The following is a 25,635-nucleotide window of genomic DNA, read 5'->3' as shown; positions in this document are numbered from 1 at the left end:
GCGCCGGAGCCGCTTGATAAATATACATGTGTCACATAATGCGTATACCGTGTGTGTGTCATTGAAGCAGCAGTAAGCACGATAATCAAGCTAATCCTAGACAACCAGCAGCCGAACCTCAGCTCACGCTACGTAAATCCTGGCATAGCCGAGCTAAGCCACTGCTATTTTTTTACAGGAGGTCCCGTTAAAGGTTTCAAGATTGAAAGACGCCAGGCGGGACCGCGAAAGGTCCCGTCTGGCATTTTGCGGACCATAGCTTGGCCACGACAGCGCCGGATTTTTGACATAATGAATTAACTTTTAGCATTATAACACAGAAACCCATGCGTTACCATAAGTTTTCGTTTTTTTTTTTCGCTCGAAAACTTGGATTTGAACTCTGGGCATTCCGCAGGGCTCAGACCTCCCCCCTCCCCCCCCTCCCCCCCTTCCCCTTCAGTCATTAGTGTGCCGGGACACCTTCTGGGCTTAAAAAAGAGACGGCTGTCCCCATGACGACGTGTTTTGGTGTTGATGCGTTTCATATTGCCAAGCAATTTGGTAAAGTCGCCTATACACCTATTTTTATGTCAACCTGTGGGTCTTGCTTTCTTGCACAATGAGAGTGCTGCGCGAAAAGCCGACTTTAAAGCACCTGCTTCGTGGCGAAGTCAATTACGCGCCATGAGACCAACACTCCTTTCTTGGGCTACTTAAACGAGAAAATTTTGGTCTGTCTGTCTGTCTGTCTGTCTGTCTGTCCGCCTGTCTATCTCTTCAACCGCCTGAAAAAAAAAAAGCAGTTTAAAGAATGCTTAAACCAAGTATGTATAAACAAGTCCGTTCCGAACTATACTAAAACCCTTGTCATGGCTCAGATATGTCCACATTGAACAATTCAGTGCAAAGGAAGCCCCAGTCATATTTGAGGCAAAATCTAAAACGTAACCGAGAGGATCAGCGTATTTGTCAATTATCAATACCCTTAAGATTAGTTCTCACGATAGGAAATAAAAAAAAAACGTTAAAAACGGTGTTGAAAAGAGGTGCGGTAAAAGCAAACACTAGAACAAAAAATACTGGCTGTAGCTGGAGCTGGATAACGAGATCTAGCTCGAAACACAATAGGAACAAAAGGTCTCAATAGATGGCGCACTAGAGGTGCGAAAGACGCGGTAAAATTTATTTGAATCAGCTTTCCTTCATTGCACTGGTCATGAGAGGAGCAAGAGTTGAGGGAAAGAGCGTGAGGGGTTTAAGGGGAGAGAGGTCGGAGACTATGCAAGTGTGGTCGAACGAACAGATATGCGGCCAGTCGTTTTCAAATCAGGTGCAGCTTTCGGGCTCAACGATATTCTGCCAGGAATGATTGATTTGGAGTTATTCAGCGTAATGAAACGCCATTTAGCACAGCTAATATTGAGGACTAAAGCTTGCTTTGAGCGCAGTTTCACGTTTGGCATATTGTTCTACCAGATTTCAGTCATGGAAACTATCCCATTGAAATGTATCGGCAGTAACGTTTGGCAGCGAACTACAAATTTGAAAATTCGCGCACCTCCGTTCAAACGCGTCCGCCATGACTGGAAACTTCTAGAACATAAGCGGTACACAAAAGCTATTCACAGTTCTGCAAAGTGTTTTTACAGTTTTCATACCCAAGTCGACCCCTTGCTGTAGCGCAACACAACTTTCCTGCAATGATTTTACTAGGTTTCCGAGCTCGGAATATCGAGCTAGAAAAAACGGGTGAAAACTGCCAATTCACCTTAGTAAAAAATCCGAGAACACCTGAGCATTATCATGTATGTAAATAATTTTATTTTATTTGCCTAAATTTTGTGCTTACACGTCCAATTTCTCCAGTGCAATTGTGTATTTTTTTTTTTTCGATTATACGTGTTACCAGGCAATTTGAAATATTTTATAATCATTTCCGTTCCGAATTTCCCACTCCTCCAATGGTTACGAAAAGGGTTCGGAGTAGATGTTAATAAACAACGATACGCAACTGCGCAGAACGAAACTTTTCAATTAATAATAGCTTCAGCTGACACTGAAATTGGGAACGCAGCTGTGACCACCCCTGAAATACTTTAATGAAAGATTAGGCAGGATATCAATCAGTATTTAGAAGGTGGGGCGGTGTTTTCCATTGCTATGATTTCTTGGCAGAATTCGTAGGGAATGCGTTCAGGATTATACAGGGCGTCCTATTTAACATTCCATTTTGAACTTCCACCATCTTCGCTTTTTATTTTCGGTTTCTGAACACTCGCCGATTCGTAACCGAGTGTGCGATGCGACTAAGACGTTTAGTGCTTGTGACGTCTAAAGACATATTGTGGACAGCGTTGTAGAGAACGAATTTAAGGTGACCATGAAGCCGGCGGTTTGCCTGAATACCTGCTCCTTTGGTCGCCCGCCCGGAACCTGATGCGCGCAGAAAACTCGTCGAGTAATTAAGAACTGGCGGCACACAGATTAGGATCGTTTGAAGCTAATCGCGCTACGCTGCTTTCGTTTTGTTTTGTTTGTTCGTTTGTTCTCTCCGGCGTGTGCATTCTGCTTTCGTAATGCATGCGAAGCTTTGGCAAAATAAATTGATTAACATTTTAAAATAATCTGCGCACAGTTAATAAATTGAGTATGCAGTAATTGTTAACCCAGGTTGTTGCAATTCTCCAGGTTTAGGAAAGTAAGCTCTTGTCGCAGTTATCCTGAATACTATTTTTATTTTTGTACATAATTATTTTAATGCACTTTTATTGTTAATTGTATCCGATAAATGAATAAAACAAAATGCATGTACTGGCCTTTTGAACTAAAAGAAACATTTTTTTTGTTTTTACATCACCACTATTTTTTGTGTTTTTAATTGAAGATATATATATATATATATATATATATATATATATATATATATATATATATATATATATATATATATATATATATATATATATATAAAGGGTTGGTAGTCAAGAAAACCCGGCGGGCATTTTTTCTTTCTTTTCGACTCAAAAAGTTCTTCATCTCTTTCTATGACCCACCACAACCTCCCCTTTGCTTTCCGAGGTTTTCTTGACTGCCAACCCTTATTTTCTGTCTTATTTCACGGAGCCCCTCATTGCCCATTTTCTGATTCGCTATATATATATATATATATATATATATATATATATATATATATATATATATAAGGGTTGGTAGTCAAGAAAACCCGGCGGGCATTTTTTCTTTCTTTTCGACTCAAAAAGTTCTTCATCTCTTTCTATGACCCACCACAACCTCCCCTTTGCTTTCCGAGGTTTTCTTGACTGCCAACCCTTATTTTCTGTCTTATTTCACGGAGCCCCTCATTGCCCATTTTCTGATTCGCTATATATATATATATATATATATATATATATATAGAGAGAGAGAGAGAGAGAGAGAGAGAGAGAGAGAGATTATTTAATGACACCGAATAGGTCAGCCCTGCATAATACTGGGCTTGCGGCTTCAGATGGTTGGTGAACACGTGATGAGGGCTGAATGCTAACATGAATAATACAAATAAGAAAAGGAAATTTGTTCTTGTGGCTATCGGCTTTCTCACAACTGCGGTTTCACCCGAATTGTTGACAAACGTGGCACTCAAGCTGTGGGCGCTCGCAAAAACAAGGTCACCACCGTCAGGCTCGCGCAGATCGGCCGGCGTGACCGTCCTCGGCGTCCTGTTTGTCGGCGTCGTGTCTCAATAAGCTGTCGTCTGTGCGCGGCAGGCACGTGACCCCCTGTGACGCATGCGGGCATGTCTGGCTGGCACGCAATGTCCCGGGGGAAAACACGAGAAGGATGAGGTCGGCCGCCGCGCTCGGGTTTCCGCGATAGCGCCAGCCGCTGGGCTGCGGACAGCCAGCCGGCAGCCCCCCTCGCCACCACCGCCGACCGCTGCCCTTTCTAGGCGGCTTCACCGATGGCCCACGCGACGTATCGGCCGCCTTCTAACGGAATTTTTTCCCGAGAGATGAGGCTGGAGTTTCCACGAGTTGGACACACTTTCCCGGAAGACGGGCGTATAGTTGCGCATGGATGTTGTTGGGGGTTGTGATAGCTTTCCTTTTTTTTTTCTTTTTCGGTTGGCCTGTTGGCATCTCGCGTGCTGCAAGTCGTCTGCCTGGATTAATGTCTGCTTTGACGTTTTTTTAGCCCGCGAGCAAAGCTTACTAGGGGCCACATTTTTATCTATAGTATAGCCGAAAACCGACGTCACCGAGAGAAAACTTTCGAGGAGATGCACAGCTCGGCAGTGGGGTGGCGCTGAGTGCCAGCGCGCCGACTGACAACACTTGGAACCGGGGCGTCCTTCGATGGTCGGACCGGTTTACCGCCGCAGAGCTCGGGTGGCGAAGGGCGGTATGGCGCGGCTGGTGGCTACACTGTGCTGCCTTCTGGCCCCCTTGGAAGTCGCACTGGCGGCGTCGTGTCAGGACAGGGACTACCTGGGAACCTGCACGACCAGCTGCGACCGGTACAAGTTCTTCATCTGCACCAACGTGTACAAGGTGGGCGACTACTATCACTACGTGCAGCAGGCGCTCCGCTACCCGAATCTCTGGCTCGTGCTCAAGGACAGCCGCATCGACTACTACCCGGCGGGGAGCTTCGCCGACGGTAACGTGACCGTGCTCGAGTTCCGCAACGCGCGCGTGAACAGCTTCACGCAGTTCGAGACGGGCCCCAACCCGTTCCTGGGTGCCGAGGAGACGCTCGAGACGATCGTCTTCCGCGAGGACAGCACGCTGCCGGACAGCTGGCAGCTCCTGGCCCGGCTCGCCAAGCTCGCCAAGCTCGAGTTCCGGAACATGGCGCACCTCGAGCTCACCAGCGACTTCAACCAGCTGCCGGCGACCATCGACCGGGTGTACATCTACAACTCTACCATCGGTTACGTCCACCCGCGGTGGCTGTCCCAGCTGAAAGCGCTCAAGCTGGTCATCATCAGGGACACCAACCTCAACAGGTTCCTCCGCTCGATGCTGCCGAGGCCGGCGTCTTTCCTCACAGAACTGGACTTGGAGTACGTACCCGCAAGCTGTGGGCGGGATAGGCATGCCTGCCAATGTTTACAGCTTGCCGCTAACGGTGCCCGTGTTTTATAGTGATGTCTTGTACTACCGAGAACTGATTGATTGATTGATTATGGGGTTTAGAGCGCCGACGCAGCGCAGGCGATAAGGCGCGCCGAAGTGGAGGGCTCCGGATTAATTTCGAACACCTGGGGATCTTTAACGTGCGCCGAAATCTCGTACACACGTTCGTTTTTGCTTCTCGCCTCCACCAGAAAAGTGGTCGCCGCGGCCGGGAATCGAACCCGCGCCACCACCGAGAGCAGTTCTTGTGGTGAAGCATGTTTTAGTTGTCAACGCTATAATTTCACTTTTCACGTAATGTACCTTGAAGGGGCAGATAACCGTTCATAGGTAATTTTGGTGTAGGCTTTAGATTTTCTGCATACTGATACTGTTAAATAACAAACGGGATTTCTTTTTTTGTTGTTGTTGTGGAAAGGGTTTTTTGCGCACCTACAAGTAAATGTAGTCTGAGTTTATACAGTTCCTGCGCCTCGGTTTATAACGCTGGAGAATTCGTGTCACCCGTGTGACACGGGAAAGGGCCACTGTGATGCTCTTCTTTCTGTCTGTTTCAGAGTATTTACCCGAGAACTTACTGCGAAAGTACGCCAGACTTTGGGGGCTTCCCCCGAAAAGATTTACTGTTGGGCAGGCATTAATGGATACGAAAACGGCGAGTGGTAGAACGGGAATGCTCTCGTTTATTTTACCATAATGAAATGCAGCGCGAAAAACGACGGAACAAAAGAAGAATTAATGACGACACGGCGCTGTATCGTCGTGTCGTCGTGTCGTCGTTAATTCTTCTTTTGTCCCGTCCTTTTTCGCGCTGCATTTCATTATGGTAACTATGAACTAACTAGCCCAACTTGCCATCCTTCTCGTATATTTAGCCGCATCGGAAATGTGGGTAGACCGATAGAGCATCTTCTCTCTATATTGGGTGTACAATGCATAACAATTATTCGTAACGCATAAATGGTTAAGCGTGAAGGGTGTGGTCGTTATGTTCGTTCGAGAAACGACAGCTCTTTCTCTGCCTGAATGGGGGCGAGATGTAGGTGAAAAGGCTGCAGAGCATCACCACGTGTGATATAAATGCCCGAGTTTTTTAGCAAATAAGCTGTAAGGCAATTTTCAGATTGTTAGAAGCTCAAGATGATAACGCACACTTCATAGTGGAGCCAAAATGAGCCTCATTTGAAGTACACTGCAGTGCACGTTCCCGAGAGGACACGACCACAGACGGCCTCCCTCTTTTTGCAGGAGGAACGCCCTGACTAGCCTTCCGTTGGACATTGGGGAAGAGATGCCCTTGTTGCAGTTTCTCAATGTCGGTCGCAACAACATCACCACCATCGACGAGCGAAGCCTGGCACCACTGCGACGAAACACGACTTACGTTTACCTGTTCGGTGGGTGTACACGCTGGCCCAAATTACGCAGAACACGCATTTCGCATGCGTTTTTATATTTAAAACAACTGTAAAGTTGATACTAAGATGTTATTAATACCCCATCGTCCAGAAAATATTTCAATTGAATTACGCACTATCACATTCAGTATGGTAGGCAGTCAAGAAGGGCAAGGAAAGCAAAGGGGGAAATGTGGTAGGCCATTTTATTCCTCTTGAAACAGATATACCTTTTGAAATAAAGAAACTGGAGAAAAACTTGCCCGCCGGGTGAAATACGAACCCACGACCTCCAGAATCTGGTTCGTATCCCACCCGGCGGGCATGTTTTTTCTCCACTTTCTTTCTTTCAAAAGATATATCTGTTTCAAGAGGAATAAAATGACCTACCACATTTCCCCCTTTGCTTTCCTTGGCTTTCTTGACTGCCTACCCTCATATATAAATATATATATATATATCACTACTTTCTTTCTGACTCAAAAAATTCTTCATCTGTTTCTATGACCTACCGCATTCCCCCCTTTGCTTTCCAGGGTTTTCTTGACTGCCAACCCTTATTCCGTCTTAATTCACCGAGCCCCTCATTTCCCATTTCTGATTCGCTACATGCATAGGGAGGGCCTCTGTTCTGGCCGTCTTGGTGCCAAAGGTAGCTTAAGAGGGTTCTACGCTGATCGACCACTCTCGACATGTCGTAGACACTCGAGTCACGGCCCGGGGGTTAAAAAGAAGGCCCCCTTCACCCCGAGTAGTTCGAGTGGCGCTGGCTACAACCCCCAAGTGCAGGAAACAAAAAAAAAAAGGCATTAACATAAATACCCGAGAAAGTGGTGGGGAAACAGCCCCGCCGGTAGCGTAGTGGTCATCGCACAAGACCGGTATTCTGGAGGTCGTGGGTTCGGATCCCACCCGGCGGACATTTTTCACCACTCTCTTTCTGACTCAAAAAATTCTCCATCAGTTTCTATGACCTACCGCATTCCCCCCTTTGCTTTCCGAGGTTTTCTTGACTGCCAACCCTAATTCTGTCTTATTTCACCGACCCCCCTCATTTCCCATTTCTGATTCGCTATATATATATATATATATATATATATATATATATATATATATATATATATATATATATATATATATATATATATATATATATATATATACACACACGCACGCACGCACGCACGCACGCACGCACGCACGCACACACACACACATATATACATATACAGGTGAGCCCGCTTATAACGAACACAACGGGAAACCGAAATCACTTCGTTATATCCGCTTTTCGCTATATCTGGACAGAAAATCTATGTATACCAATGGTAACGGGAAACGAAGATTTGTTCGTTATAGCCGCTATATCGTTAAAACCGGGTTCGCTATAAGTGGGCTATACTGTATATGCGTGCGTGCGTGCGCCTTTGTCTTCGTTTTTGCCGCTGGTGCCTGCAGCGTTCTTGCCCTTCAAGAATCTTCATGTGGCGCAGGAAACCCGCTTCGGTGCGACTGCAAGCTGCGCTTCCTGGTGGGCTACCAAGAGGAGTGGACGTACTCGGAGTGCGCCCAGCCCGAGCGGCTCAAAGGTCGCTACCTGGGCGTGCTCGGCGCCCACGAGTTGACGTGCGACGCCGCCGAAGACGGTGGACAGGCCACCTGAAGCACGGCCGTGTCCGTCGCACGAAGATCTCTCGCTGCATGGTTGTGCGAACATTTCGTTGCCGTCAACTCTTGGGCCATTCTGCCGTCCGGTGCTTGCTTCCCACGGGCGTAAGTGTGATATCCCATGCGGGCATTATAGCCGGCCAAGCCTTTCAACAGCCTCCCAAGCGGGCATTAATAACCCTTTTGTGGTAGGTCGAAACATGCGACCGAAATCGTGGCTCAAATTGCGTGCTGCAACTCGGCTTACTGGAATCCCACGCAACGAAGGAAAAAGACCATTTCGGCATCACGCAGCGGTACTCTTCCCAATTCCGTGACGTATACGGCGTATCGATACAAATGGCAGGCAAAGGCTGGCAGTAATAGCCATGGCCCTGTGCTAAGATATTTTAAATAATGGATAATCACGGCCAACTTTCTAGCGTAATTCAAGTCTCGATTAAGCTTGCGTCCTAAGAGATATAAAATGTTTATGGGGCAGGCCGGGTCTTTTGTAACCTCCTTGCACGATGAGTGAAAATAGTCGAGCCTTGGTTTTTTATTATTGAAAACATGCTAGACGAAATATTGTGTACTTCCGTATTGAGCAGCGTTTTATCTGGCGCCCTTATCCCGACATTGACGTCTTCAGTGTAGGAGTGGGCGGATTGGTCGATTAACCTTCCGGTTAGCCGATTAATGTTTTATTAGCGATTAAATTTTGAATCGGTTATTCGTGTTGAAGTCATGGGAGTGAAATGAACCGAGTGCTGTGTTGAAATTTTTCGCTAGCATGTCGACGACTATACTCGTGCTCAAACGACCCGCCTTACGTCACAGAAGAAAACTATGCAAGCATTTTTGAGAGATGATGGTTATTAAAACCGCACATGATAGCCACGACACACGGGAAAGTGTTCTTAATCTCAAATACAAAAACACTCAATGGAAAAGCTGTCGGAAGTTAAGAGCAGTGATTCGCCATAACGGGCTGTAGCGCCGTTATCCGCTCCCTTTAACCATTCATCGCGCTCTTCGCCGCCCTGTCTCACTCCTCTCTTGAAGAATATGCAATTTAAATTTCCCGCCTTCGCAGTGATCGCGCGCCCCTGTCTGAAATTGCGCCAGCGGGAGTTCTGTTCTTTTTGTGCTTGCTTTTCCTCGCTCATGGGCCAGCGTTGCACTGCCACTTTTTTTCGCTTACTGTCGTAAAAAACCAACCAAACCAGCGTCCCTAACTAAATGAACGCGGGCGCTGCCAGTTATATACACAGACTTTGCCTCAAATGTACCTTAAGTTTTCTTTGCGCTAAACAACGGGGAAATGTAGAGATGTATGACAAGCGGCAGCGGTTCACGAGTTTCGATTTCGAAGCCTCTCTGGGACGCCGCTACGACGGGACTCCGCTACGACGGTACGCTGCGTGGCTCTAGTTAGGTCCAGCGAACGAGCTACGACGACAAGGCGAGCCCCTATAGTGCTCGGCACTTAAAATGTATGCATGGTACAAAAATCGGTGAACGGGCACTCCCATCGCTTTGAAGTTGGATAGACCAGCTCTGGCGTAAGTCTGAACCACGATTAAACTATACGGCCCCTGGAATTACGGCAAATGCTGATGTTCCTGATTTTAGAAATAGTGAGAATGATGGACGCGGCGATAACCCTCCAGGCGCTATCAGCGATTTGACTGTGATGTACTTACATCATCTGGAATGCCTGCAGGCCTAGAAGCGTAAAGACGCCTGAAAATATTAGTGAGGTGTTGTGCCTGCGGAACTGCGCGAACTCTGTGTAAATGCCTGAAGTCATTCAGACCTGAGCGTCGGCTACGTGACTGTAAAATGACCCGCCAAACGTGGAATATTATTATTTCGTGTTTTTCCCTACGTGAACCAAATAAGCCAATTAATCGATCAATTAAACGATTAAAGACTGCCGATTAATGGGGTTAAATATTTTAACCGGCGCCCTGATTTAAGCCCTGATTCAGTGCACGGTGGTGTAGTCAGGTGTATGACAAAAGAGGCTGTGATGGTTTACTCGCTTCATAGAAGCAGTACACGTCCTTTGTTCATTCCCCCTTGGCAGAAACCCGGTCTCCGGCCTGTCCTCAAGACGTGGCTGCCGCAGTCAAAGTTGGCATAGTGATCGTCATCATGGAATATTACAAAGAACTGAACCGGGACTTCTCGCTGGCTTTTCATGATCACGGTGGAAGGACGATTTCATTTCGCTGTATATCCGTGCTGTTTAATTTTGCTACCTCCGTGATCGTGTGCTTTAAAATAAAACTGCATTCATGTACAGTCATGGACGAATGAAACGCATCACGAAAATATCAACCAGAACGCACAAAAAGCGCGATTTCGTTCCATGCACGGCAAATTGCCGTGTGGATTCATTACAGCAATAAAGTTTGGAAATGTGGCTTTCTAAATATACCAACAGCGTGCCAATATTTGACCTCCGCGAACGGTATTTTTCAATTTTGCGTGTTGCGATTGATATTTTTTTGTTCGCATCATAGTTACTGGATATCATCGAAGAGCTCTGGTTCGCATTTCATTTCTTCATGAATGTACGTGCGCGATTTACTGCTTTATACGGTCTATTACTCTCGCCATTTAAAGTTGACTACTGAGTGCTTTAAGCCCCTCTGTATGTACAGAAATTCAAACGTTTATTTGTGCCTCAACTGCATAAACCTCATTGAGAAATCAAATTATGGCGCAGAATTGCCTCAGTTAAAGTGGCAAGTGCATCTGGGAGTGCCATACACATACTGATAGGTGGGCGTGCTCTGCACAGTATTTCTTTCTGCGATTTCATTTCGCCTTTTCTACAGGTATGTTACGCCCATTGCGTGGTATGGCTTCGAGAGCTTGGGTAACATACGTGCCCTCAACAACATCCGAACGCCACCTGAAGCCTGGACGGACATCTTTCAACTGTGTCTGGACTGCGACAAAGTATTCGGCATGCTTATGTGAGAAGACACCGGCAAGGCAGTCTTGACTGCTATCTTTCCAGATGCTACCGAAGCTGCTCGTTGCTCCGACCACGCATCTATTTCGGAGCCCGACATCACCATTGAGCGCCGTTGCTTTGACCGAGATACGATCAACGAAGCCACTGCATTGTGTGGCGTGGCGCATTCTGTTTAATCCACTGATTTTCCGACTGAAAAACTTCTCGCGAGCCGAACGAAAGGTCACCAAAATCACCGGCCAATCCCTCTGGCCAAGCTCGCTGCCTACTATGCAAGCTGCCGAATTCGCGCCAAAATCTAGAAAAATAGAGAACAGCACGGAACGCAAGAATCGTGTCTCTTTCGCTCCTTTCGTCGCGTGCAGTTTTTACAGCGCAGCTGTTATAGGCTAATTCCCCCGTTTTTTTGCGTCCGTCAGACGAAAAAAAGCCACATTTTTCGTTAGCCCCCCAGGCCGGTGTTCTCTGCACGTGCCGTGGCTGACCGCACGTGTTCTGCTCTCGCGCTGTATGCACACCCTTTCCCTTTGGCCACCTGTTCATATAAGATGACGTGCACTGCCCCAGAAAAAATGTCTTCCCTCAAACACATACCTTCACTCCAGGTACTGACTTCCACAACGTCTCTCACACAGCATATCCACACTTCTGCTCCCACTGCTCAAGGATATGGCCCACCACGTGCCCCAAGCACCCCAACCCCCAACTTTCCCTAAAGATGCAGACAGCCGGAAGACCCGATCGTATAGGTTGTATTCTCTGGCGGGGCACGCATGCAGGCAACCATGTGAGTGCGCAGTCACTGGTTACGTCGGGCTCCGCGGGATGGCGGTACTTGTCCGTGCTAAGCACATGAAATGGGTTGAACGTTCCAAACTCTAGCCCGCCGAACGCAAAGTAATGCCTCGACTCCAGTGTGAGCGTGATTAATGACACCACCGTTGAGAATCGGGTTGAAACGGAGCAGACGACGCACGCCGGGTTTTTTGTGTGTGTGTGTGTGGCGTGCGGGTCCAGTGGCACAAGCCGCGCCATGTCCGTGGCGCTTCGGCCATTTCCGTGGCCATTTCCAGTGTTGTCAAGCGAAGAAATTGGCAGCTAAACTTTTCAGTGAATACCATCTATACAGATCGACCGAGCCAAGGACGCGACGGCTGCCCTTGGTCTGCTGGAATAGGCGGACCGCCCAATAAATTTGTGTTCGGAAGTGAAGCCGGCTTTAGGAAGGTCGCCGTAAGATCGGTCTGTAAGCTGGCTTTCCCCACATTGTATGTTCACAGCGAAGCCTTCTGTACAACTTAAAGGAAGTCGCACAGCGTGCCTCCCATCATTACCACTGCGATCCTCGGTACGCCTGCTTTTATGCCGTACAACAGCTCAACACCACCCACAGGGATTAACATCGAGCAACACATTCCGGGCTTCACTGTCTTTGTCAGCGTGATAACGCGGGCCTAATCTTAATCAGAAGAGCACCTTTTGGCTACTCATCCTTGCTTCAAATGCCTGGCAATCTCGTTTTATTGCCTCATATCCCAGGATCATTCGTATACGTCATAACTGCTGCTGTTAGTGCAAGAGGCGCTGCACACATACCCACAAGTGCACACGTGCACTAAGGCACGCACGCTCGTTTTTCCAGACCCGATACTGCTTCGCCGATAAATACAATCATTGTAATTAAATCTAAGCGAAGCTTAGATTTAAACAAAATTTATCTCTATGGCCAGGGTTCTACGTATTTTTCATGTCCGCGAACAAAAACTCCCGATGCTCCACGTGTCTTTGAAGTGCAAGGCGCTGGAAAACGAACGTCCAGGGTTATGAGCTATTAGCACGCGGTCACTACCAAAGTCACATGCCGTTCGAAGCAGGATTTGTACCTCAAGCTTATTCGTCTCATCACTTGGATGTGCGTGTTGAGTAGATTAGTTTGTAATACGCACCATTTTCAAGTCTAAAACATGACATAAACCTCAAGCTTATACGTCTCATTACGTGGACATACTTTTTGAGTATATTAGTTATCAATGGGCACCATTTTCAGGATCAGTAGGGTCAAAATAAAGGTGTGCGTCTGTGTGTGTATCCTTCTTAGGGACGACTGTCGTCCACGGTTAAAAGAAATAAAATTTGCTCATATATGCCTCTCACCTCAATTATGTGTCACATGTAGCCGTGTGCTAAAAAGCTTTGCTGGTCATTCACCTTCACAGAGCGGAATGGCTCGTGATTTCTGTTAAGTAATAAAATCCCGGGCCACCTCCACTAACGTGAAACCTGGGAAGGGCGAAGCATGCAGTGTATAAGTGTATTCTTGGCGCCTTGGCGTTTTTGACAACGCAGAGGAAACCGTTGGGGGCTAGAGGTATACAGCTTTGCTGTAAAAGTCTCTTCTTTTAAGCACGAAGCTCTCTAGCTCGAGGCGTAGACGAGTGTCCCGGTGTTTTCTTTTTTGTTCGAGTTACGTTCTAGCGCGAGGCGTAAACGAGTTTCCCGAGCTTTTAGTATTGTGACTACATGAGACAATTGCGACGACGACGACGACGACAGGAGACGCCAACAGTTCCGCTCCTAATACATACTGCCGGACGTGACTCCGTAAAATACAGTTGCAAGATTGTTTTCAATTCGCTCATGTCTCGTTGCGTAGTCTGCCATCTTGAGCCAGCTAGGCCTCCGAACGTTCACATTCCACCCGCATAATCCGACGGAGGTCGGCTTGCAAAGCGCATTCACAAGAACACTTCCTACGTGCTTACCGTCGCCACCATTTGGAGGTCCGTCGGCTTGAGCGGACGCATCGTTTGGTGCTGCTTACCTGCAGTGGAGCGGAGCAGGGCTGTATAGCTCCCTCTGAAAACGCTTTATGGGCAGAGGATTCCAGTGTATTCGAGGGTGCTTTATTTGTGCCTTTGAAGCACCGACTCCCATGTTTACGAAATAACAAATCAACAATTCACTGAAAACAACTATTTTGCATTCAAAAGCTCAGCGAAAATAAAAAATAAACGTTTACGAACGAACGAGCAAAAAGCCGCAGTTACTGTTTGGATGACGACTTTTTGGGCTTCGACGCATCGTCGCGAAGAGCAAAAGAAGTGTGTTGCACAAAATCATGTTTTACTCAATAAACCCCGCTTTCCAGCTACAAGAAAGGCTAACGCATGGCGCGGGTCACGTGTGGGCGATAATTGTGGCGGAGATGTACGCTACTGAATGACTAGAACGCATGAGAAACGAATCGTCTTTATTTAACAACTCCTTGGCGGTTCTCCCCACTGGGAGTAAAGAAAATTACACGTGACTAAGTCTCCTTTCACACGATCTCAGTGGCGTTAGGTCACTGTTGCGCGAGATAACAGCTGAAGCAGCAGCCGTCCCGACCGTGTGGTTCGACTGAGAAGACGCGGCTGCCTGATGACGTTCCGAACACCTCTTCAGAATAAGCAAACAGCATATTTTCCGGCCTCCTATAAATGACATTTTCCATCCTTTTCACTTGCCTAGAAATATCGAGGAATCAAGGTCACCGTCCACTTTACATCTTACTTAATTCAGGTTTGCTGGCTAATAGGTCCTTTTTATCTTCAACAGTCACAGATAAAAGGAAACAACGTCTCCCGTACGCATCTAGATGCATCTGCTAAGTCGAGTTGTTATGCAAAACACTAGTGACCTTGCAATCACTGATGTGTTACCGCAAGGCCACTTGGCCGTTCTGTACACAGGTGCCAAGGTTCGTACCACGGCGAGACAAGCTTAGTAAAAATGTCTACACATTTCTCCATCCGAGGACACTGGGATCTCGCATGTATGCCGGCCTCGCAAACCACAAAAAGTAGCTTTCCTAACCCGTCACGCAAGGGCAACACGAACTTCATGGGAAAGGTACCTTGTGTATGCTAAGTCATCATTCTGAGGCGGCTGTGTGGGTGTGAGTAGTGAAGGTTAACAAATGCCATCGTGCAACCGCGGAAATGGAGGTATACTTTGCAAATACCGCCACAAGTCGGCGTTTCAAAGGGGCCATAAGAGAAACACCAGTTTGGCTGATTAAGGAGACTGGTTAGTCTTAACAGCAACGATATTGATTGTGGCGCAAACGTCAGACGAATATTTTTGATATTACGGAAAACAGATAAAGCAGCGGCGACCAATCAGCCACATCTTAACCCAGACCTTATGACGTCAAGGATCTGTTTCTCCGATTGCCGGCCGCCGCCAAAAGTCAGCCCCAGTAGATTGTAGGGGGGCCTCTAGTTCCGTTTGATCTTAACACTTGAGTGCCAACTTACAGTTAACGCACTGATAACTCGGTGTTTTGTGTCCCCCCTATTACGTTACTGCTGACGCTTCCTTATCATTTATCGTTTAAAGAGACGTCTTTCGTGTCCGGACTAGAGTTGAGTGAGTTACCAAAGGCTGGTTCGTTTAAATTAAACAAGGTTGTGTTTTGTCTTTATGGCCCCTTTTACAAGCAAAGGGAGAGCGAATCAACTGAAATGATTTCGGTTGTACGCTTTTCTCTACAACACTAAATGGAGAGGACGACAGGCACACCTCGAAGAATCAGTAGTAAATGCGTGGCCGCACAATTAAACCCAAGTGTTTTTGGGACGTGAATCATAACCTCCCGTCTGAGTTTACATCTTACACGTTGACGTGTCGGTGTGTCTTATTGCATGTTGGTCTTAGCACCGTAGCGAATATTTGTATTTCTCCTCCAGTTATCCTATCATAGTGAATGGCAGCGGCTGCGACCCTGAAACGACAGTCATAAGAGAGAACATTTCTCCGTAGCACCGGCAGTTCGAAAGTAAGTGGCAAACCACCAAAACAGGCTATCATAAGCTAAGGCACTAATCGCTTTTGCAGCATTCAGTCCGCCGCAGTAGCGCGGCATCACACGGGGACAGTTGGGCAAATAAGTTAACGTGGCAGTTCTCTCGCGCTCACACGAGGACGGCGTTGAGTTCAGTTCAAGAGGTACGAGCTGGGCAGGAGTCGGTAGAACAGCCTGTACAGGGTATCCGCGTACCAGTGCACTCCCTCCAGACCACACGGCTTAGGTTCGGAAGACGCCGCCAGGCTGCGCCACAACCGCAGAGGCGCGAAGGCCCAGTGCGCCAGCGCCTGGTTCTGCACGCCCGCGTAGCACGAGGCCGCCACGCCGTCCACGATCACAGTGCCCTCTCGCGTTAGGGGCGCGTACACGCCCGACATCCACACCGCGCGCACACCGCGTACGCGTTCCAGTCGCACACCACTAGTTCTCCCGTCCGCCGACAGGTGCCGCCACTTGTGGGTGCCGTTGAATTCGGTGCCGTTTGATTCCACTCCTTGAACGAGCACGAAGCCACCGGGCGCGACGTGGCCGGCGAACGCGGGCTGGGGACTGTCCTTGACGGATCCCGCGTAGAAGAGCAAATGTCCCGGCGTCAGCGTGATCTGGCGGCCGGTGTCGGTGACGATGGTGTAGAAGAGGCGGTCTGCCTCGGGTTGCCGGTCCAGGAACGCGATCACTTCACTGTACACTGCGGTCCGGCCGTCGGCGTCCAGCGCCAGAACTTGGTCACCAATCAGCAGGTCGGCGAGCCGCTTGGGACCCACCGGAGTCTGCACCAGGGCGTCGCCGTGGAAACAGCCGCCAGTGCGAGCCGACCCGTACGACTCTGCAAGAGACCAGAGCGAGCAAAAGCTTAGCTCGCGCGGCAGGACGCCACCTCAACACGTGCCGCTGCTTAAAACTTAATACGCGGGAACCAACGCAGAAGCCCACGAAACAGTCGCCAAATAGCCCTGCGAGAAGCCAAGTACGGGTTTCCCATCAGTTCGCTCGCGTCGTTTTACTTCGACCTGACTGTGTCTTTCGACTTAACTTTCCTTTCTTCTATCACACTCCTGCATGCCAGGAATTATTGTTAGTACTATTATACTAGAACCAGAATAGGATTTGGCCAGCGTACGGCCGAGGTTTCTCAATGTCCAAACGTGGGAAAGGTCTCCATACTTCTGTAAACAGGAATAAGGTGCTGATGGTGATGTGATCGCATTAGTGGCTCGTAAAGCGCCACCGGGGTGTGCAGTGCTCACCGGACTTGACGGAACAGTGTATGTGCGTGCGCGACTCGTAGTAGACCCAGTCGAAGCCGGCCTCGACGGCCAGTCGCGCCAGCATGCCGTACTTGGAGCGCTCCCGGTCGCTGGTGGTCACGTCGACGGCGCGCCCTTCGTAGTGCAGCGAGTGGGGAGCGTGGTGGCCCTCCTCGTCCCAGCCCTCGGTCACCCGCAGCCGCACGCCGGGCCACTGGTTCATCACCGACACGGCCAGCGTGTTCAGCTTACTCTTGCAGCGCTGCAACGGGCAATGAGGTTGTGCACAATGTCGTTAGTCCTCGGCCGCATGCTACGCGAGGCCATACCTCCGCCAGCAGCAGCAACCACTGCTCGCGCGACGTTTTCGTTAAGCATTTCCTGAAAACTCATTCCAAAGGGCGTAAACCTCATTTCAAAGCGCCGACAACAGCAATTTGTGCCCACCCCCTGTCTCATAGGGTTCACCTAGAGAAATGTTCAACACAAGAAGTGACAACTGAAAAGGCCTCAAACCCCAGTCTCTTCGGTCACAGGGCTGTACCAACTATACCAGCGCGCTATCATGGTGCGGCTGTTGGGGCCGCAGCACTTGAACTCCCTGTGTAGGTCTTCGAGATTGTCACGCGACGAGGCATCCGCGAATTGCTGGTACATGGCGTACCTGAGGTCCTCGTCCACGCCCGCCCTGGCACCGTAGGTGGCAACCCACTGACTTGCGGCCACCGCTTCATTTCATCTCACGTACAAACTCATCATCAGTCATCAGTGTAGGCCGCATTTTAGGCACATGCCTGTTTTTTTTTTTATGCTCCTATCACCCCACTTTGGTATATGAGGACGAATTGGAGGTTAAGAAGGGCTTTTATGGTGTTCTGTAGTGCCTATAAATGTATATTTTGAAGTGTGTGACTAAACGCCTATAAATGCATATAAATGCCTACTTTCAAAATTGGCACCTACATGAACACTCTTTAGCCTCAAATTTTGCGTTCAAGTGCAGCTTGAGATCGTTATTCTTGTTATTGGGCAGCATTGACCATTCGAAACTCTATGGGGGTGAACCTAGTACTCTAATTCAACCAGCTCTCGCAAAACAACAGCTAGCAGTAGTGAAATGGGACGCTCATTCTCGGTGCAAAAGGCATAATTTTGAACAAAAAAAAGAATGCTTAGATCATGGTAGTTTGTTATTGTTACCGTAATTTTCACGGTGATTCTTCAACTACGTTCCGCGTGCTCTTCAAACAGATTTCTTCAAACTTGTGTCGCATTCTCGTTTCTAGAAGCATGCTCAAATCCAACTCTTATTTTCAACGCGACGTTTAAGCATCGAACACGCCTTTGTCAGCACATCATTCGTATATTGCAGAGCCAACGACAAAACATCCCCTCCCCCCCCCACCCCCGCAGCTGCATTTTCTTAACGTTCACACTACCTACATTGTCCTCTGTAGATTCACGTGTTGTCTATACTGTATCTGTAGTGTTTCTCTGTAATGCCAATTTCCTCAATGTTTAACTCCTTTTTTTCTTTTGTGTTTTATATTTATCCTTGTCAACTTGCCCAGTGTGTTATATACATGATAATTTCAACCTTCTCCCCCATCCTCCTATTCCTATGTATTTCTTCCCTATCCCCCCCCCTCCTACACCAGCAGGCGTCCCGGTGTCCGCACCCCAGGCGAGACAATTTACGCCTGTTGGTGAATCTTCCTTTTCCAATGAACAATACATACATACATACATACATACATACATACATACATACATACATACATACATACATACATACATACATACATACATACATACATACATACATACATACATACATACATACGCACACATACATACACACACATACATACATACATACTTACTGTCGACAGGTTACGGGCTCTAAAACACAATTTTCCTTCAGAAATCTGTTCGGTTGCTGAACACCTTCTAAAAATGAAAGAGTTGCGACGTCTTGCCTGAACGATGCGGATATCATAGTACATGACGAAATTGCCAGAGTTGTATCTAACAGTTCTCATCTAAGAGCTTATTAATTTATTTATAAATCGTCGTCTCTGGCGTTTATTTTCTGAGTCTGTTTTTTTATCGTAATTAAATAGCGTCAGGCAGGCATAAAGTATTGCCGTTTTTAATCAGTATCCCCGCTATCAAGTATTCTTTTTCATGCCTTTATATGTGACGTTCGAGCAAGCAAAAGTGCATGGTCATGAACAGGAATGTGAGCAGCGCGCTTGTTAATGAAACCAGTGGATCACCATTAGTCCAGCAGTTTTATGGGGAATTGAACAGCTACCGTATTTATTCGATTATAAGGCGGTCACGATTATAAGAATAGGGTGCAGTTTGGAGAGTAACAAAAATCGCCATATATATGTTCTGAGATTCGAATATAAGGGGTATGACTTTGAAACTACGGATTTAGGAAAAAAACCTCGCCTTATATTCGAATAAATACGGAATGTTGGACTGTTTGCGCCTTTGTGCCATCATAAACAATAACATTTTATTTTTGTTTTTATAACGCAAGTACAAGTCGCGCAATTCTTCGTTTGAAATTCTTTTTATTTGTGTAAAAATTTATGGGGCCTATATTTACTACGTTGGAGGCCTACAGCGTTGTTTGGTCTGCCTACTTTTTGGCGACAAACTGCCTACTTTTTGAATGTCTAACAATCCGGCCAGCTCTCATACTTCGGCCGACCGTCATCAGCAACGACCATGGGCGGAGGAAACATGCAACGACACTGGGTCACCAGTTTGCTGCCTGCCGGCTTAGCCTTGGGAGCTCGGACAAAAATGTGTTAGCTACGCAGACAAGACCAGGCCTAGAACTTCCAACAAACCCGTTTTTCAATTCACTGCACTGGTCTGCGCAGGTACATGAGCTTTGCCTCTATACTGACAGAAAAGAATGAGAGACGTACTGCTTTGAGAGCGGTTTGTTAATCGATTTCTTGGAGCAAAGTTAACACGAAACAACGTCACAAGTAAGAGTTCAGCGAGTGCTCGTTTCGTTTGTTTGGTGTCCGCGTTCGCGCCGAACCCAGTTTTATCACTGCTTCGGAGCGTAAAGCGCGCGTGTGCGGATCAGATGTGTAGTTGTACGCAGTGTGCATGAAACCACCCACGCCAGACCGCACTACATTGCGTGCATGACACATAGCGAGAAGAAGTGGCATGAGGTGCCATCAAAAGCGCAACACGGATATATTTTACTGCGCCATCCGTTGTCATAGATGCACTATTTTCTCAGGAATTCCTGGCAGCCAGGGAGTGCGCGCGCGTGCCAGCGATAATATATACTCGCTCATAGAAAAGCTAGGCTCAAGCACCATCGAACGTGGTGACCCATTAGGGGGGAGGGGGGGGATGGATACGTAGGGCAAGCTTCTAGGCGAATATACAAATCTGAATGCTAATTACGGGCAGTTTACGCCAATTTCTGGTGCAACGCTATAATTATAGGGTGAAATTCTGTAATTATAGAATCCGATGGACACATCGTGTTGGCTCAGTGGCTAAGGCGTCGAGCTGCTGAGCGCAAGGATGCAGGTTCGACACCGGCCGCGGCGGCCACTTTTATGAAGGGGGTGAAAAGCAAAAAGCACCCCTGTATCGGAATTTCGGCGTGCGTTAAAGATCCCCAGGAGGTCAAATTAATCTGGAGCTTTTCACTATGGCGCGCCCAGTTGTAGCTTCGGCACGATAAACTCCCAAAATTTTAAAAATATTCATTGCATGTTAAGAAATGCACTAAACGGAAACTTCGCTCATAGTCATCGACGGGACTCGAAGAGGCTGCTAAGCCGTCGAGCTACTGAGGGCGAAACGAGGTAAGAAATATTGTCACGTGGGGACAACGTTCATTGAACTAAATCAGCCGGGACGAAATGCAAACTCTGCCCTCTGGCTTCTGCGAAGAAAAAGAGTGGGAAAAGAAATGAAAAGGAGCGTATAAACTTTCTGACATAGTGGTTGCCCACATCATGCATGACACATCCACATGGATGCCACTGCACTAGTGTCGCCCTTGCAGTGCTCTGCGAAGGGTGCAGCAACCGCTGTTCGAAAACCACGCGTCAGGTGTGATCGTTGCGTTAATTGTCATCGGTAAAAACCAAAACGTGCCCCGCTCACTGCATCGGCGGCGGGGCGCAGAGCCCGTTGAGTGCGTAGCACTTGCTGCCCTGCCGTGTCTCAAGGAGAGAGCGGAGCGCCGTATAGATTAATTGCTCCAACACAGCTGGGGTTCTTTAACGCTCCCCGAAATATCTGTTCAGGAGAGGCTATTTGTCTTTCTTTCCGCCTTGCCTCACCTCGCGCCTCTCTCCTCCCCCTCCCCCGTCCTGTATTGATGAGGATGATGATGAGGAGGAGAAGGAGGAGGATGGCTGCGGACAAGGGTGCCGAGAGCGGAGCCTGCTTGTCGCGCGTGACGACGTGGCGGCCGGCGAGAGACGTGTGGCCTCGGCGGCGGAAAAAAGAAGAGGGCCTCCTCGGGGTCGTGATTGGCGGAAAATTGAGTTTCTCGCCCTCCCTACGTCTTCTCGCCTCATCGGCCGTTCACGCTTGTTATTTACTTAGTCTGCTTCTTCTTATGCCCTCCTCGGCGGCGGCGGCGGCGGCGGCGGCGATGCCGGAGAGGGGGCACCCACGGCTGGTGCTGCTGCTGGGCGCGCCGTGAGGGCCCCTTCCTGGTACGTGACTTGGGCGCCGGCACGAGAGGAAAGCAAAAAGTGCTCGGGGTGGGGTCCGGCGCGCGTGAAACACCTGCGATGGGTCCACGCATGCGCAGGTGGCAAGGGTGGCCCGAAACCGGACGGCCGGCGCCTCGTTCGCGTTCGCACCCCGGCCATCTCACCCGCACCGCGTAATGATGCGTCACGGGCCTCCTCCAATGGCCGCCATGCCACACAGCTCGGCCGTCGTCCGGCCGGAGAAGGGAGGACGCGCTTCTGGCACGCCAGAACGGCCAGCAAGTGCCCCAAACGCCTCGCGAGGCGCCGACGCATGTACAGCGGCTGGAGGGTAACTGCCGTGAAGTTGTCTATCTGTGCGGGTCTTATCATTTACACACTTTGAGTTTAGCACCTCCTTCTTTTCGGCTCAAATCGCTTCTTCGTACAATCCGAGAAAACATTGGAGGTGTCCCGGCTCATAAGTTTAGGAACTGAGGCTGTCCAACAACTGTTTTTCGAAGACGAGGGCCCAGTGCGGGTTATGCTTCGGCGGTGTCCGAGCTGACCTTACATCTTACCAGCCATTGGGTTCCGATACTCGAACACTACGCCGCAGTGCCATCTTCAGTGGCAGTACCCATCGTTGTGTTTCTAGAGTTTTCCGACGAGACAAACTTTATTGATTGATTGATTGATTGATTGATTGATTGATTGATTGATTGTAGGGTTTAACGCGCCGACGCAACGCAGGCGATGAGGCGCGCCGTAGTGGAGGGCTCCGGATTAATTTTGACCACCTGGGGATCTTTATCGTGCGCCGAAATCTCGTACACACGGGCGTTTTTGCTTTTCGCCTCCATCAGAAAAGCGGCCGCCGCGGCCGGGAATCGAACCCGCGACCTCGTGCTCAGCAGCGCAACGCCTTAGCCACTGAGCCACCGCGGCGGGTTCACACAAACTTTATTGGCCGAGGCCTTAATATGGGATGACGATTCCGCGCACAACGGTGAGGCTGCACAAATGCAGGTTACCGGCGGCATAGTGGGACTAAAGGGCAAGACGCCGAACAACGCGGGATGCAGAGGTCTGCGGTATGGCGATGCTGAGTGCGAAGAGATGCTGCACAACTACCGTCAAATTCCGAGACAACGCCCTCTCCCGAAATATCGCCCACGCCCCTTTAGGGGTGAAATATTCTATTTCCTAAAAGACCCCGAAGATCGACCACCCCCTTAAACTGCTGGTATTAACGCCGATGAGCGAACAAAATAAACGCGAATCATCAATTAATGTGTTGATGCGGTCACTGGCATTCGCCATTTTCGCACTTGACCCGAAAGTTCACCCATTTCGTATTTTTTAGATGCGAAGCATCTCTTGCTCGGGGGGATGTCCCGCGTCCGTGCCCCGTCCCCAGCGCCTCTGATGATGATTGTGGCAGGATGTCCCTAGGGATTGGCCAACCAAAGAATCTATCACGAGATAGCATTGCGTTCAAACACCGTCGTCATCTTCCCGTAGGGGAACCGCTGAAGAAGAAGAAGGAGAAGAAGACAAAGCTGCGAAGAGGAGGGCGTGTACGTTGCTCTCAGCCGGTGCACCAAATGCTGACGGAGACTACCGATTCTACCACAGAGACGACAACATCGACAAGAACATGATGGATGAGTTTCGGCGCCTCGAGAACCACCGCCTACTCACCGTAACACAACAGTACTTGCGTGCCTTTGCCACCGGTGTGGACCCGGACGCGGAATTCCCTCTGGCGCTACTAAACACCAGATCACTCAACATAACGGCAACACAATAGAACCCCACGGAACCCCCATGATGCTTCGCATCCTCATCAGGGTTCCCCACGGAAAGATGGTGTAATTTTTTCGTCATATCTCTGCAGTTCTGGTTGGCGGTGCGGCCACTTTGTAGTTTTTCGCACCTCACCCGATAGATCGCCCATCCCGTATTTTTCACTTGATATCGCTGTACCTGGGGTGGCTGTTCTTTTAGAACTTTACGGTATGCAGCAAAAGTGTTGTCGTCTATACGGATGGGATACCTGTGTGTCCATACCAAGGTGAACAGCTGTGCTTTCCCGTGTTGCTGCCACCACACGAGGTGAGGCGGAAGGAGCAAGGAAAATTTTTTTTTCAGTTACGACAGAGCACCGGCGGCTGCATACGAGCGTCTGAAATTCGTTTTCGCGAAAATGAAGATATGTTATCACGTGATAAAACCGAACTATCTTAAATCGAAGGGAGACTGTAGCGCAGAAAAATAGTAAAGAAAAAAAAGGGGGGTAAATAATCATTATCATCTCTGGACTATTTAGGCCCAGTACAGGACGAAGGCCTCTCTCATAGACTTCTACTGCTCCTGTCTTGCGCAATCAAAATCTATTAATGAGCACGATAGTCCTTCTTGGGTTACGTAAACGCCAAAATTTTGGTCTGTCAACATCTGTCCTTCGATTCAGCCACTGGGCCAAAAGTTACAGGAGTTCGTACCATATTTCAGACTTGTCAGCATTCTTGAGCAAATATTTAAAAAAAATTAAGCAGATTTGAGGGAATACATCAATGCACAACGGGTACTAACAGTTTACTCTTAAATAAAAATAGATGTGTGCTTAATTTTTGTGATAGAAAATTTAAAGGAAAAACGCTGAAAAGAGTGTTTAGAACGCAAAATACAAAAACGGCTCGCGCACGAGCCTAGAATGCGAGGCGGCCCTCCATGATAGCAGTAACTAAAGGTTTCGATAAAATATTTTAGATGCGAAGCATCTCTTGCTCCGGGGATGTCCCGTGTCCGTGCACCGTCCGCAGAGCCTCTGATGATTGTGGCAGGATGCCCCTATGGATTGGCCAACCAAAGAATCCATCTCGAGATAGCTTCGCGTTCAACCACCGTCGTCCTTCCCGTAGGGAAACCGCTGAAGAAGAAGAAGGAGAAAAAGACAAAACTGCGAAGAGGAGGGCGTGTACGTTGCTCTCAGCCGGTGCACCAACGTCAACAACCTTTGCCTCACCAACGCTGACGGAGACTACCGATTCTAGTTCTACCCCAGAGACGACAACATCGACAAGAACATGATGGACGAGTTTCGGCGCCTCGAGAACCACCGCCTACTCACCGTCACACAACAGTACTTGCGTGCCTTTGCCACCGGTTATAACAGATGGTTATAACGGCAACACAATGGAACCACGCGGAACCCCCATGATGCTTCGCATCCTCATCAGGGTTCCCCACGGGAAGATGGTGTAATTTTGCTCAGCCTTGAACTCTGCTCGCGCGACCAGCGAACATGCCATTGCGACATTGGGGCGCTGTGACCAAGAATATAGCGTTGATAGGGTTGTGATTTGTCTGAACAAGAGAAGTGCGTAGGAGGTTACGAAGTTGATTGCGCGTGAAAGAGAAAAGCCTTGAATGACATCGACCCCGTAAAATTAACAACGGATGGCCGAACCATTTCGTCGTGAGCCGTAACCATTATTTATTTTTTTCGGTTCAGTTTCGGTTCGCTTTCAGCGTGCTCAAAAAATAACTGTTCTGGTTTGGTTTCAGTTAAGGCAAAAATACTTCTTCGGTTCCGGTTTCCGGCTGGGGTTTAATTCTGTTCGACACACTGAGATATATAAGACGCGGCTGCTTACAGAGCGCTAGTCCCGCAAAAA

The 25,635-nt window shown here is 48.4% G+C and overlaps 3 protein-coding genes across 4 annotated transcripts in view; 2 read left to right on the top strand and 1 right to left on the bottom strand.

Moving 5' to 3' along the window:
• The window catches only part of LOC144178402 (uncharacterized), a 190,383-nt gene that overhangs the window by 34,709 nt on the left and 130,039 nt on the right, over positions 1-25,635 (top strand). The window lies entirely within an intron of this gene.
• On the top strand, positions 3,844-13,300 carry LOC144178401 (uncharacterized). 2 transcript variants are annotated; one of them, XM_077706225.1, is made up of 4 exons: positions 3,844-5,047; positions 6,369-6,517; positions 8,011-8,290; positions 11,014-13,300. In XM_077706225.1, the coding sequence occupies exons 1-3, from the start codon at positions 4,338-4,340 to the stop codon at positions 8,178-8,180; spliced, it is 1,029 nt and encodes a 342-aa protein (XP_077562351.1). In that variant the 5' UTR covers positions 3,844-4,337; the 3' UTR covers positions 8,181-8,290; positions 11,014-13,300. The 2 variants fall into 2 exon arrangements, with proteins under 2 accessions (XP_077562351.1, XP_077562350.1); XM_077706224.1 differs by having other exon boundaries at positions 8,011-10,957.
• The window catches only part of Hh (hedgehog signaling protein), a 61,117-nt gene continuing 49,519 nt past the window's right edge, over positions 14,038-25,635 (bottom strand). The window contains exons 2-3 of the mRNA XM_077706223.1: positions 17,253-17,514; positions 14,038-16,831 (exon numbers count right to left, since the gene is read on the bottom strand). Coding sequence (XP_077562349.1) covers positions 16,134-16,831; positions 17,253-17,514 — 960 coding nt within the window. The 3' untranslated portion in view covers positions 14,038-16,133. The remainder of the gene's footprint in view (positions 16,832-17,252; positions 17,515-25,635) is intronic.

This window comes from Haemaphysalis longicornis, unplaced genomic scaffold (genome assembly GCF_048455015.1).
Source record: "Haemaphysalis longicornis isolate Haplotype H1 unplaced genomic scaffold, Haemaphysalis longicornis Haplotype H1 scaffold_4, whole genome shotgun sequence".
Taxonomy (NCBI): domain Eukaryota; kingdom Metazoa; phylum Arthropoda; class Arachnida; order Ixodida; family Ixodidae; genus Haemaphysalis; species Haemaphysalis longicornis.
The sequence above is the reverse complement of the archived record's forward strand: the minus strand, read 5'-3'. Positions and strand labels throughout refer to the sequence as shown.

Coding starts and splice junctions, on each gene's coding strand:
- LOC144178401 (XM_077706225.1), top strand. CDS start 4,338: ATGGTCGGACCGGTTTACCGCCGCAGAGCTCGGGTGGCGAAGGGCGGT. Junction 5,048..6,368: donor CTCACAGAACTGGACTTGGA/GTACGTACCCGC, acceptor CTCTTTTTGCAG/GAGGAACGCCCTGACTAGCC. Junction 6,518..8,010: donor GACTTACGTTTACCTGTTCG/GTGGGTGTACAC, acceptor CATGTGGCGCAG/GAAACCCGCTTCGGTGCGAC.